We start from the raw sequence: 14,988 nt of genomic DNA on the forward strand, positions 1-14,988 counted from the left end.
AGGAAGCAGGTCCTCATTATACTCCATATATGCCAGTGCCTTGATCTTAGACTTCCCAGCCTCCAGAACTGTGATAATAAACGTCTATGGTTTATAAACTGCCTAATGGTATCGTGTTATAGCAGCACCCCACACAAAGGTATCTCTCAAGTCGCCTCCTTCCTTTTCTTCTCACTCCCCTCCTTCAGCCTCAAACATATTGTCCACTCCCTTCAGAGGAGTTGCACGATGACAGATACTAGAGAGTTGGCTCTGTTCAAAAGCCTCGTCAGTAAATATAACCCACCTTTAAATATAACTCAGAGAGGAAATTCAGGAAACTATACATAAAGCTCTATATAACGTCTGGCTCAGTTATAAGAGCTTTAGTGAGAACTAGAATTTGATGCTGTTTCTATTAGCGTCCAGGAACTAGTTTTAAATGCCAAATTTCATTTTTCCCTTTACCAGAAAGATTTTCAGCTGAGGTACAAAACTTATGGACAACTTTTGAGCTCCTATTTCCAAAGATTTTCAAAATGAACAAGAAAGATGACTTTGAATAACATATTAATACACTGAATGAACTTTTTAACCTGGGAATTACTGTATTGTCATTCACACATACATAGTTCTAATATCTTTTTCATATGCATTTTCTAAATATCTCCTCATATTATCAAACTTCTATTAATAACTAAATTTTTTAAAGATATAATAAATGTATTACATATTGTTCACCAATTAAAGAGCAATGATTTTTGATTTTTTAATGTTTTATTTTTTATTTCAGTAGATTTTTGGAGAACGGATGGTGTTTGGTTACGTGAATAAGTTCTTCGGTAGCGATTTATGACATGCGGGTCAGAAATCGCTACCGAAGAACTTACTCATCCCATCACTACCCATCCCAACACTACCCATCACTTGAGGACTGGACACTGTACCCAGTGTGTAGTCTTTCACCCCTCACTACCCTGTACTCTTCCCCTGAGTCCCCAAAGTCCGATACGTTATTCTTAGGCTTTTCCATCCTCATAGCTTAGCTCTCACTTACGTTGAGAACAAACGATGTTTGGTTTTCCATTCCTGAGTTACCTCACTTAGAATAATGGTCTCCCATCCCATCCAGGTTGCTGCAAATGTCATTATTTTGTTCCTTTTCATGGTTGAGTGGTAGTCCATGGTATACACATTTATACCATATCTTCTTTATCCAATCACTGATTGATGGGCATTTGGGCTAGTTCCATATTTTTGCAATTGCAAATTGTGCTTCTATAAACATGGGTGTGCAATTATCTTTTTCATATAATGACTTACTTTCCTGTGGTTAGATACCCAGTAATGGTAGATCTACCTTTAGTTCTGTAAGAATCTCCACACTGTTTTCCATAGTGGCTGGACTAGTTTACATTCCCATCAGCAGTGTAAAACTGTTCCCTTTATACTGCATCCACACCAGCAACTATTTTTTTTTAATTTTTGTATTATGGTCATTCTTACAGGAGTGAGGTGCTACTGCATTGTGGTTTTGATTCGTGTTTCCCTGATTATTAGGGATGTTCAGCATTTTTCCATATGCTTCTTGGCCATTTGTATATCTTATTTTGAGAATTGTCTATTCACGTCCTTAGCCCACTTTTTGATGGGATTGTTTGTTTTTTCTCTTGCTGATTTGTTTGAGTTCCTTGTGGATTCTGGATATTAGTCCTCTGTCAGATGTACACATTGTGAAGATCTTCTTCCATTCTGTGGGTTGTCTGTTTACTCTGCTGATTACTTCTTTTGCTGTGCAGAAACTTTTTAGTTTAATTAAGTCCCATCTATTTATCTTTGTTTTTGTTGGATTTGCTTTTGGGTTTTTGGTCACGATGTCTTTGCCTGAGCCAATGTCTAGAAGGGTTTTTCAATGTTGTCTTCTAGAATCTACATGGTCTCAGGTCTTAGATTTGAGTCTCTGATCTATCTTGAGTTGATTTTTGTATAAGGGGAAAGATGAGCATCCAGTTTCATTCTTCTACATGTGGCTTACCAATTATCTCAGCGCTATTTGTTGAATAGTCTGTCCCTTCCCTACTTTATGTTTTTGTTTGCTTTGTGGAAGAACAGCAGTTGACTATAAGTACTCGGCTTTATTTCTGCATTCTCTATTCTGTTCTATTGGTCTTTGTGCCTATTTCACACATGATTTTTGTTTTATCCACTACATGGCATTAATGCATTTCCTTACTTTTCCTCTAAACACAAATTCTGCTCCTTAAGCATTTTAATGTGTACTAAATATGGCACTATGCTGGGATCGGCAGCAGAGCAATCAGACAGTCCAGCTGCTAGAGGCACAGATGACCTTCTCCCCCCAAACAGCATCGCCTAGCCCTTAGTAAAACACCTGGCATTTCACAGGTGCTTTACAGATATTTACTAAAATCCACTGCCCCGTTTTAAATGCAGAAATATTTCCGTGAAATATGAAACAAATGATTCAAAAATCTCTATCTTCTTTATAAAGAAATTTTTAAATATTTTACCTCTGCTTTCAAATGCTAGAAATGTTTTTGGCTTTTACCAAAAACACTCCTCTCTAGTATTTTTTTGTTGCCAGACAAGCCAAGCTTTGATATTCTCTTACTGCCATTGTCGATAAAAAATAAACTATCAGATATATTAATTTGGACTGGTTAGCTTAATTATGTAAATGCCTTACTAAAATTTTAAGTTAATATTTTAATATTTTCAAAGATTGCTAGCAAAATTGATGTAAGTTTAATTTCTAGAATCTCTATGGTAGTAATTTTGAATACTGCTGGATCACCTACAACACACAGTAAAAGTTAACAGTAAATGTTAACATGGGAAAGTGTATGGAACAGCAACATCAGTCCCAAAGTAATTTGTAGTCATCACTTTCTTATGATGGAACTTTATCTCATAGCCTTACTGTTCTGCTTGAAGCATCCTGAAGTGAGTCTAGCAAAGCTTGAGAAGCCTCAGGGCAGATACCTCTTATTCTGAGACCCTCAGTAATTATAGTACTAATGGGTTTCACTGAGTAGTAGAAAATTTCCCGATATCACCACAAAAGCAAAGGGCATTTAGACACAGACCTTACCCTTCACAACAATGATCTCAAAGTGGATCACAGACCTAAATATACAACCAAAAACTCTTAAAACTACTAGAAGAAAACATAGGGGGAAGTCTAGAGACTTTAGGTTTGACGATGACTTTTTAGCTATGACACCAAAAGCACAATTCATAAAAGAAATAATTGAAACAGTGGACTTCATTAAATTTAAAATTACCTGCTTTATAAAAGACACTGTCAAAGGAATAAAAAGATAAGCCACAGACTGAGAGAACATATTTGTAAAAGACTTATCTGAAAAAGGACTCTTATCTAAAACATACGAGAAGTCTTAAAAAGTCAACAATAAGAAAATCTGATTAAAAATCTGATTTAATCAGGTAAGAAAATCTGATTAAAAAAATGGGCCAAAGACCCTGACAGACACCTCACTGAGGAAGACATGAAGATGACAAATAAGCACATGAAAAGATGCTCCACATTGATATATTATCAGGGACATGCAAATTAAAACAACAATGAGATACCACTACACAGTTATTAGAATGGTCAAAACTCAGAACCCGGACAACATCAAATGCTTACAGGGATGTGGAATGAGAACTCTCATTCTCTGCTGGTAGAAATGCAAAATGGTACAGACATTTTGAAAGAAATTTTGGCAGTTTCTTACACAACTAAACATACTCTTACCATAGGATCCAGTAATCATATTGCTTGGTATTTACCAAAAGGAGCTAAAAATTTACATTTACACAAAAGCTTGAACATGGATTGTATTAGTCTGTTCTCATGCTGCTATAAAGAAGTACCTGAGACTAGGTACTTTATAAAGAAAAGAGGTTTAATTAACTCACAATTCCTCAGGCTTAACAGGACGCATGACTGAGAGGCCTCAGGAAATTTACAAACATGGTGGGAGGCAAAGGGGAAGCAAGCCCGCCTTACCATTGCAGAGAAGGAGAGACAGCAAGTGAAGGCAGATGTGCCACACACTTTTAAACCATCAGGTCTTGTAAGAACTCACTATCAAGAGAACAGCATGCCCCCATGATCTCATCACCTTCCACCAGGTCCCTCCCGCCAACATTGGGAATTACGATTTGACATGATATTTGCATGGGACACAGGGCCAAACTATACCATGGATGTGTATAGCAATTTTATTCATAATTGCCAAAACGGGGAAGCAACCAATATGGCCTTCATTTGATGAATGAATAAACAAACTCTGGAACATCCAGACTGTGGAATGTTATTCAGCATTAAAGAGAAATGAGCTATCAAACCATAAAAAGACATGAAAGAAAGTACATATGATTCAGTGAAAGAAGCCAACCTGAAAAGGCTATGCCCTGTATGATTCCAAGTATGTGACATTCTGGAAAAGGCAAAACCATAAAGACAGTAATGATCAGTGGTTTCCAGGGGTTAGAAGTAAGGGAGGGAGGGATAGGAGTAGCACAGAGGATTTCTGCAGCAGTGAAACAATTCTGTGATACAGTAATGATGGGTGCATGTCATTATAAATTCATCCAAAACCACAGCACATACAACACCAAGAATGAACCCTCATGTAAACCATGGACTCCGGGTGATGATGCTGTGTCAAGGTAGATCCACCATTTGTAACCCATGTACCCCTCTTTTGGGGATGGTGCTAATGGGGAAGGCTGTGCATGTGTGGAGGCATGGAGAACATGAGATCTTTCTGTACCTTCCCCTCAGTTATTCTGTGAACCCAAAACTGTTCTATTAAAAAGTCTTCAAAACAAAAACAACAGAAAGCAAAAGGAATCTGGCTCCCTGTACTATCTAACTATGAAGTAATGTTACTAAATTCCTCTCGATCCCTCAGGTAAATGAGAGCGATATATCAGTCACTCTTCATGATTTCAACCCTCAACTTTGAGGCCACAATATTAAAAAAACAAAAAAACTTCTGCAAAACTTGAAATGAGTCTTTAGAGTGTGTCTATCAAAAGTGAAGTGAATTTTTAAGTTGCTGTTTGCCAAGCTTTTAACTTGATATACTCTTTCTTTGAAAAAACAATCATGTTTTTTGCTAGGTATAGATATGACATCACAGGTGAAATGAACCATGATGCTTAAAAAGAAGGCATGCAGATCTCAACCGTAAAACACTGCCACAGACAGAAAGCACACTAACATTTTTACATTCATTTTTATGAACTTGAACCCTTGCACCATTGTTTGCCTATTGCTGGACTATCATGTAACATGGAAACTTCAAAGCTTATATTACTTGAGAGCAAAGAAGAAGTTTTCACAAAATTTCAACAGGCTATAAAAACAGATCAGCATCAATAAATAGTGATGGCATGCGGGAGCGCTGTATGTAAGCAACTGTCCTCCTTAGGAAATTCAAAACCAGAAACACCTCTAAGAAAAAAGGCCCTTCCCACTACCTGAAAGCCTCAGGGCTTCCCATGGAACACTGCGCAGAAGCCCCAGGGGCCTATCCATATCACCAGCACTCTATGTGTGGGTGGAGATCTCCAACTCCAGCAAAAAGATAGAAGACTCTTGGCAGGAATGACAAGTGACAACATTCTCTATCTTACCCAATGCCTTAAAATGATCATCTGAGTGCCCCACAGTAAACAGTAGTATTTGCAATATATATATATATATAACTGAATATATGTTATATATCTTTAATAAAACATTATTCTTAGGCAGATAGTTGCGGTTGCACAGCTAATACAAATAGAAACAGGATCTTTCAAACCAATAGGGGTGAACATCTTGCTCCTGTCTTTCCAAGGTGCAAGAAAGGGAAAAGAAGACCTGGTGACGGTGTTCTTAATGTGAGCCATGTGTTCAAAAAGGCATAAACTTCTGATGCGTGGCTGACTGTGGCAGAGACCTGGGATCATTCCAGGAATGGGATGTATAGACTGACTAACCAGTGACACACCCAATCAGACTATCGTCAAGCAAATCTTCTCTCTTCATCAGAGAAAAAAAAGAATGTTTTCATTTGAATATTTCCAAGATTGCCATCATAAGATGAGTAACTGGGAAATTACTGATATCATCATCTGTTTATGTCTCAACCAAGTATGCTTAGAGAAGAGGAGTAATTCTGCTAGAACCCAGGGTAAAACAAGATCATGGACAGTGATGAAGTGACACATCTTTTACATATTTTTTTGAGATGGAGTCTTGCACTGTCATATATTTTTTAAATATATATAAGGCAGTCCACACAAACACCAAGAAATACAGAAAATAGAAGACAGATTAATGAACACTACTAAAAAAAATCATAGTACATTATAACAAGGACCTAAAATCACCTTATACACACTTGTCAATCCTTTTATTAATGAGAAAAGCCAAAATATCAGACAGTGTTCCCATCTCACTGTTTAGGAAAGCCAAGAGAGACTACCATATACTTTCATCAAGGGATTATTCTTTAGCCCTCAACTCACGAGATCCCACAGTCAAACTGAATGACACTAAAACGACAGAAAGATACTAGCTTCATTAGTCAATCAGATTAAAAGGCAATGAACACACATAAGCATCCTCATTACTCAAATGTATATCTTGTCTGAAATCTCAGTGCACACTTTATCCCCACTTTAGACTACCTGAAATGTCAGTACACTTCCAATTGAGTGAAAGCTACAATAAGTCATTTGAACTCTTCACTTTGATATTTCAGAACACCCGTTCAAAAGGAAAGAGTACTACTAATGCATTTTTTTAAACTGCTGAAATTACTGAATGAAATATTAAGAAAACCCTTTAATGGTGGTAATAAATAAGAATGCCTAGAGGCTTCTAATAGGCAACAAGCAGAACCTATATTTCACAAGAAATATGATTCTGGCAGTGAGCCACATAGAAGTCAGCCTTATCCTGTATGAAAATGAATTCAGGTTTTAAAAATATCCCAATCATATTTCAGCTAACACTTGGGCTCTGCAGTGGGTAAAATATCCTGAAAGACAAACAGTTTACTATAGTTAGCATTAATTAAAAAGTCAGGGCTTGTAATACCAGACCTCTGAACAACTGACCTTGTTTCCCTCTCAGGCATTATATATAAAACGCAGGTGGATGAGGCCACAAACAGCAGTGCCTGCTTAACCATTTCATAGAGCAACCAGCCAGGCTTTCCTCAGTTACAGATTTCACACGAAATCTAGTTATCTGGACTTTTTATTCGTTAACACCACAGTTTTTAGATGAATGTGTCATCATTAACCAGTGACAATAAACAATGTGATTCACAATTTAGAGAAAGTTTTTTTAATAAAGATATTTTGCAGTACTTTGGTGTCCCACAGTAAATTACAAGCTGATCACCATGGCTTAAGATTTACTTGAGCTACTTTTGGGAAACATTAAAGAATATTGGGTACTAAGAGATTGATTAGACTTATGTGGTAATGCACAAAACTCCCAACTAGTGCTATTCCAATTAGAAAACAGTATTAGAATGAGCTTTGGAAGTCTCAGAATTAAAGTGACTTTTTAAAAAAACCAATATAACTCTAAACATTCATCCAAATGTTTGCTGTTGCCATTAAGGTAGAAATTACATATTTATTCTAACCTGTACTGCCTGTGTTCACAATAGCTTTTCATCAACTCCGAATATCTTCCCTGGTCACACTATGCTGATCTTTTCAGGCTGGGTATAGCTTTTAGAAATCACTTCCAATCATTCAGAGCCCAGCCTGGTGCATAAGATGCATTTTAAATCAAAAACTGTGTATCACTATCAAACATGTTTAATGATCTATTTATGGGCTTAATGTCCCAAAAGTGGGATCCCTAAAATATTATGGGCATAGTTGATTCCTGGAAATATATAACCTACAAAGTGACTTATTTGAAAAGATCATGTATTTGAGATATATGCTTTTGTAAATCTAAAAAGAAACCCTGTGCTTCATAGGCAAACTTCCTATAAAACCTACCCAATTCTTATTCAGACTTGTGGGGTGTATGGTTGATGGCTTTTCTTTACTGCAAACATCAAATAATAGCTAAGGTAGTTTGCAGGTCACATGCCTCTTTCTAATAGGCACTGTTTCCCCTCCATCTTCTAAACATTACTAGAATACATTTCAATCCTACAGTTTTCAAATTAAGAGAAAAATAACTTCCCATTAGTGACGAATTGGGCTACGTGGTCTACTTAAACTAGTTGAAACACTATTTGACTCATTGTCCAACTAATTTAAACACTATTCATATTCCCATGAATGTGACACTGGAAGATGACAAGAAACACACTTTAAACTTTATTCCTGACCCTTATTCACGTGTCTGTCCTGCTATACATTAGGTGAAACCACATGAAACTGACATTTCTGTCAGTCACAAGTGGTTAGACACCACCAACTTCATATGGAACAAATTAGTAATATCATCCTAAGACAAAGAAGTTTGAACACCTGCTAACAGCACGGACAAGACAGAGACTGTTATTTACATGCCCATCCTCTAGCAACAACTTGTATTCATACCAAGTTTGACAGTTTACAAAAACCTTAATATATACACATGCTGTTGAACTCAGCAACCCTGTAAATTAAGTACAACAAATACCTTGATCTCCACTTTACAGATGAGAAAATAAGGCTCAAATGTTAAGTCACTTGGCCAATGTTCAAAGATTTGAAGTGACTTATTCAAAGGTCCAAAAGTAATGGAGCTAGAAATCTAACCTAGGCCCTTTGATTCCAGACCTTTCCTGCAAACAACTCCTTGAAAAGGATTAAAAAATCTCTAAGTACTAGTGCATACACTCTCACTGCTTACATGTGGACAGATAGCATAAATGCCTGTGCAGTAAGTGTCTAAACTGAAATAATTAAGTGCTTTCAAAAATGTGGGTGAGTACTTAAGTACATTCTTAGAATTTATTTGTTCACTTCTGCAACTTCTACCTTCACCCAGGATTTCATCGTTATGCTCCACAGGCCTGCCTCTCCCTTCTTCCCAAAGGTTGCAAGCTTGGTTAACTGCACAATGCATCCGTTGGGGAACAAAATATCACACTACAGATGCAATGTAGGCCTTATACCATCATTCATGGTTACTAGCCTATTTTACTTCTTTGTAAGCAAAGTCTAGGGTATGGTTCTCAATGGTATCCATTAATTGAATGAATCGTCCTTAACTCAAATTGATTTTGATAATGACTCCACTTAAAACTTAAAAGAAAAATCTACCACTCCAATCATCATGATTGATTGATGAAGAAAAAACTTTGTGTATTAAGTTCTAAGCCAGGCAATTCTACCCATTAGATTATTCAGACTAAGAGATCAATGGTAAAATGTTGTAAGGCTTCTTTATCAACCATCCACCCACTACTGGTCCACCATGTAATGGAATCTTTCTTGTTTACTAATTAAAAATAATACGTATGTTACCAGTGCTATCTGTAGCTACAGAGACTGATAACCCCTTCTTCCTACTGTCTCGCACTGTGAGGTATCAATTTGCAGGGATCAAATCTCACCTGTGAGCAAGAACACATTTCTGCGACTATGGTGGCCTTGGGAGGAGCCAAACCCTTCATCACCCACACACACATATTTTTGCCTTTGAAGTATTTTTTAAATATTTTAAATACTTACTCACACAGCAGAACACCGTTTTCTAGAGAAGCTCGAAAATCTTTTGTTTCAAAATTCTTCTCTGTTACTGCCTGAAAGATAGATTTGGGTATTAATTTTCTCTTAAGTAGGGATAACACTCAAGTCAAATTCAATATTAGATTAATTAATATGCATTTAATGTTATACTTGAAGGATTAGACTGTTAGATCCTATAATCTGTTCCTTAAAGGACTATGTAGTGTTTGTTTTATGTTACAAAGAGAGAGGTTAACCATCTTAGTATGCCAAGTATATACAGGAAAAAAATACAATGAGGGTTTTTGGTAACATAATCATTTTATTGGATGATAAACAAAAGGTAAGAGCTCAACTAAATTTCCAACATATTTTATATATTTTTTAAAAAACTATGGATGGTCTATTCTACTGAGTGAATAAAAACAGTTTAAGATCTAAATTCAAAATACCAGCTACACTGAATACACATATCATTAATTCCAATTCCATCTCTATAGTCCTCAAGTTTCATTACAAAGATAAATAACAGAGGGCACGATGCTTTTTAAACTTATTTATGAAATGGCCATAATTGATGCACAGAGCCATTTATGGAGACACCCTAGGGAGGAGACTATTAAATCCTGGCACAGAGAGAGAGGTGAAATGGTGAATATTTTAAACAGGCAATTCCCAACTTAAGAAATTACATAGTTGACAGAGATCCAAGATGGCTAATCACTAACAGCTCAGGATTGTAGCTCCCAGTGAAAGCTCAGAGAACGAGAGGACGCCACACTTTCAGACGAATTTTCGCTGCTCACGGACCAGCAGATTTCTAGTGGAGGAGCCCCGCGGTTCACCAGCGCGACTCTTGTGGCTGGCATAGCGGTTTTGCCGGCGCCTTGGCGCGACAGCTCTTCATGCAGAGTAAACGGGACTGGTTCCCTTACTGACCGGTGTTTGGAGCTCCGGGAAGGCAGAGCTGCTTGTTGCAGACTCAAGAAGGAAGCCAGACCAGAGATTCCCGGGCAGAAGAGCACCATCAGTCTTATCGCTGCTATTTTGGCCGGTGCAGTGGGTTGCTTGAATCCCAGCACTGGTAATCAATAAATTGGACGTCGACTCAGAAACCTAATTAGAAAGGCGGTAATTGTAAAGACGACAGATGGATAAATTTATAATAAAGGGAAAAAAACAGCCTAAGAAGGCCGAGGATACCCAAAATCAGAACCCCTCTCCCTCTACAGGGGATTGCAGTTCCTCATCAGCAACGGAACAAGCCCTGATGGAAAAGGACTGTGTTCCATTATCTGAAGTAGGCTTTAGAAGGTGAATGATAAGAAACTTCTAGGAATTAAAAGAATTTGTTCTAACCCAATGTAAAGAAACTAAGATCTTTGAGAAAAGGTTTGACGAAATGAATAGACAATATAGAGAGGAATATAAATGAACTAATGGAGCTGAAAAATACAACACGAGAACTTAGTGAAATATGCACAAGTTTAAATAGCAGAATTGATCAAGCAGAAGAAAGGATATCAGAGGTCGAAGACCAACTTAATGAAATAAAATGACAAGACAAGAATAGAGAAAGAAGGATGAAAAGGAATGAGCAAAGTCTCCAAGATATATGGAACTATGTGAAAAGACCCAATCTACGTTTGATTGGTGTACCTGAATGTGATGGAGAGAATGAATCCAAGCTGGAAAATACTTTTCAGGATATTAGTCAGGAAAATTTTCCCAATCTAGCAAAGCAGGACACTATTCAACCCCAGGTAATACAGAGAACACCACAAAGATATTCCGCAAGAAGAGCAACGATTATGTAATCGTTAGATTCCCAGGATTGAAACGAAGGAGAAAATACTAAGGGCAGCCAGAGAGAAAGGCCAGGTTACCCATAAAGGGAAGCCTATTAGACTTACAGCAGATCTCTCAGTGGAAACCCTACAAGCCAGAAGAGAGTGGGGGCCAATATTCAACATACTTAAAGAACAGAACTTTCAGCCTAGAATCTCATATCCTGCCAAACTAAGCTTCACAATTGAAGGAAAAATAAAATCTTTTATGAACAAGCAAGTACTCAGAGATTTTATTACCATCAGGCCTGCTTTACAAGAACTTCTGAAAGAAGCATTATACATAGAAAGGAACAACCAGTATGAGCCTTTCTAAAAATATACCAAAAAGTAAAGAGCATCAACATAAAGAAGAATTTACATCAACGAATGGATAAAATAGCCAGTTAACATCAAATGGCAGTAACCCTAAATTTAAATCGACTAAATCCCAATCAAAAGATACAGCCAAAACCTAATGGTGTATCCAAAGATACACAAAGACTCGAAACAAAGGGTTGGAGAAAAATTTACCAACCAAATGGAGAGCAAAAATAAATAAATAAACGAAAAGCAGGAGTTGCAATTCTCACATTTGATAAAATAGATTTCAAAGCAACAAAGATACAGTGGTAAAAGGATCAATGCAACAATAAGAGATCTTAATACCCAGATACATAAGACCCATAACGAGATTTAGACTCAATGAGACAGAAAATTAATAAGGATATCCAGGACTTCAACTCAGATCCGGAACAAATAAACTCAATAAATATTTATAGAGTTCTCCATTTTAAATACACAAAATATTGATCGGCCATTATTAATACCCATTTTTAGAATGAAGCAATATCCCTGTTCTCTCTCCCTCTTTTTCTTCCTCTTCCTCTCCTTCTCTCCTTTTTTTTAACTTTTCAACAAACTAGTTCCTCACCTCTACTCAATACATTCCTCTGAACACCTGATTCCTTGTGATTCTCCCATCCCACTAAAAAAAAAAAAAAAGAAAAGAAAAAAAAGAAATTACATAGTTTTAGTGACCTCTTACACTAAAACTCACTTCAGATGGATTAGAGACTTAAACATAAGACCTAACACCATAAAAACCCTAGAAGAAAACCTAGGCAAAACTATTCAGGACATAGGCATAGGCAAGGACTTCATGACTAAAACACCAAAAGCATTGGCAACAAAAGCCAAAATAGACAAATGGGATCTAATTAAACTCCAGAGCTTCTGTGCAGCAAAAGAAACAATCATTAGAGTGAACCAGCAACCAACAGAATGGGAAAAAATTTTTGCAATCTACCCATCTGACAAAGGGCTGATATCCAGAATGTACAAAGAACTAAAACAGATTTACGAGAAAAAACAAACAAACAAACAAACCCATTCAAAAGTGGGCAAAGGATATGAACAGACACTTCTCAAAAGAAAACATATATGAGGCCAACAAAAATATGAAAAAATGCTCATCATCAATGGTCATTAGAGAAATGCAAATCTAAACTACATTGAGATACCATCTCATACCAGTTAGAATGGCGATCATTAAAAAATCTGGAGACAACAGATGCTGGAGAGGATGTGGAGAAATAGGAACACTTTTACACTGTTGGTGGGAGTGTAAATTAGCTCAACCATTGTGGAAGACAGTGTGGCAATTCCTCAAGGACCTAGAAATAGAAATTCCATTTGACCCAGTAATACCATTACTGGGTATATATCCAAAGGATTATAAATCATTCTATTATAAGGACAAATGCACATGTATGTTCATTGCAGCACTGTTTACAATAGCAAAGACTTGGAACCAACTCAAATGCCCATGGATGATAGACTGGACAGGGAAAATGTGGCACATATACACCATGGAATACCATGCAGCCATAAAAAACGATGAGTTCGTGTCCTTTGTAGGGTCATGGATGAACCTGGAAACCATCATTCTCAACAAACTGACACAGGAAGAGAGAATCAAGCACCACATGTTCTCACACACAGGCAGGTGTTGAACAATCAGAACATATGGACACAGGGAGGGGACCATCACACCTTGAGGTCTGTGGGCAGGGACTAGAGGAGGAACAGTGGGGGGTAGGGAGTTGGAAAGGGATAACATGGGAGAAATGCCAGATATAGGTGATGGGGTTGGAGGCAGCAAACCACATTGCCATATATGTACCTATGCAACAATCCTGCATGTTCTTTACATATACCCCGAACCTAAAATGCAATAAAATACATATTTTTAAAAATATATATAAAGGAAAGAGGCTGATTCCCCACAGTGGGTTCTTCCTCTCGAGGATTGCCTCATGTTTGGTCCTGCCAATGTTCATTGCATTTCAATACCTTCAAACAGTTTATTGTGGATGTTTTCCAGCTTTTATTGTTTTTACCAGGAGGTTAGTCTAATACTACTGACTCTATCACGGTTAGAAATGGTGTTCCCTCCCGCTTCTCCAAAACTCCCTAACATTTCTCTCTTTATAGATGTTTATCATCAGTTACAGTCATTTTCCTCCTTCTGGGGCACTTTAACTGCATCTTCACACAGAGAGCAGAGATGGGATTCTTTCCTTTCAAATGACTTCTGATTTTTAAAAAAACTATTTAAGGAACCTCTCAAAAAACACATAGCCACAATTTGCATCCCAAGAATCTCTAATATCTCTATGTTCAGTGGGTAATACTATATTCTCCAGCCATGGCTTACTAGGATGTTCCAGACCCTCCCTTCTGAGAACACCAGAAAAGCAGGCTAGGCATGGTAGCTTATGCCTGTAAACCCAGTGCTTTGGGAGGCCAAGGTGGGTGGATCACTTGAGGCCAGGAGTTCAAGACCTGCCTGGTGAACGTGGTAAAACTCCATATCTCTAAAAATACAAAAATTAGCCTGGCATGGTGGCATGCATCTGTAATTCCAGCTACTCTAGAAGTTGAGGCAGGAGAATCTCTTGAACCCAGGTGGTGGAGGTTGCAGTGAGCCAAGATCCAGCCTGGCTGACAGAGCAAGACTTCCATGGGTAGAAGAGAGTGGCTTACCTGTGCTTCACCCATTAAGAGCAGCCCAATGAGGAATGAAAAATCTGAGGACTAGAATTCTATTGATCTTAACATAGAGGTAACAGCAGTATTTATAGCAGCTCTATCTACTGTGTGTATACTACCTGTCTATCAGGCGTGGGGTGAAGTATCTTAGGCCCCATGGCTCCAAGGGAGGGCCCCAGGTCAGCCTCATCTATGCCACCAGGGAGCTGGTTAAAAATGCACAGTCTGGCCAGGTGCAGTTGCTCACATCTATCAGCCCAGCACTTTGGAAGGCTGAGGCAAATGGATCACTTGAGGTCAGGAGTTTGAGACCAACCTTGCCAATGTGGTAAAACCCCATTTTTACTAAAAAATATAAAAACTAGCTGAGTGTGGTGGCACACGCCCGTAATCCCAGCTCCTCAGGAGGTTG

At 37.7% G+C, this 14,988-nt stretch overlaps 1 protein-coding gene across 20 annotated transcripts in view; it reads right to left on the reverse strand.

The window, feature by feature from the left end:
• LMO7 (LIM domain 7) overlaps positions 1-14,988 on the reverse strand; it is a 228,749-nt gene that overhangs the window by 138,122 nt on the left and 75,639 nt on the right. For all 20 annotated transcript variants that reach the window (XM_078345847.1, XM_017970816.4, XM_035296152.3 and 17 more), the window contains exon 2: positions 9,700-9,770. In XM_078345847.1, coding sequence (XP_078201973.1) covers positions 9,700-9,770 — 71 coding nt within the window. The remainder of the gene's footprint in view (positions 1-9,699; positions 9,771-14,988) is intronic.

This window comes from Callithrix jacchus, chromosome 1 (genome assembly GCF_049354715.1).
Source record: "Callithrix jacchus isolate 240 chromosome 1, calJac240_pri, whole genome shotgun sequence".
Taxonomy (NCBI): Eukaryota; Metazoa; Chordata; class Mammalia; order Primates; family Cebidae; genus Callithrix; species Callithrix jacchus.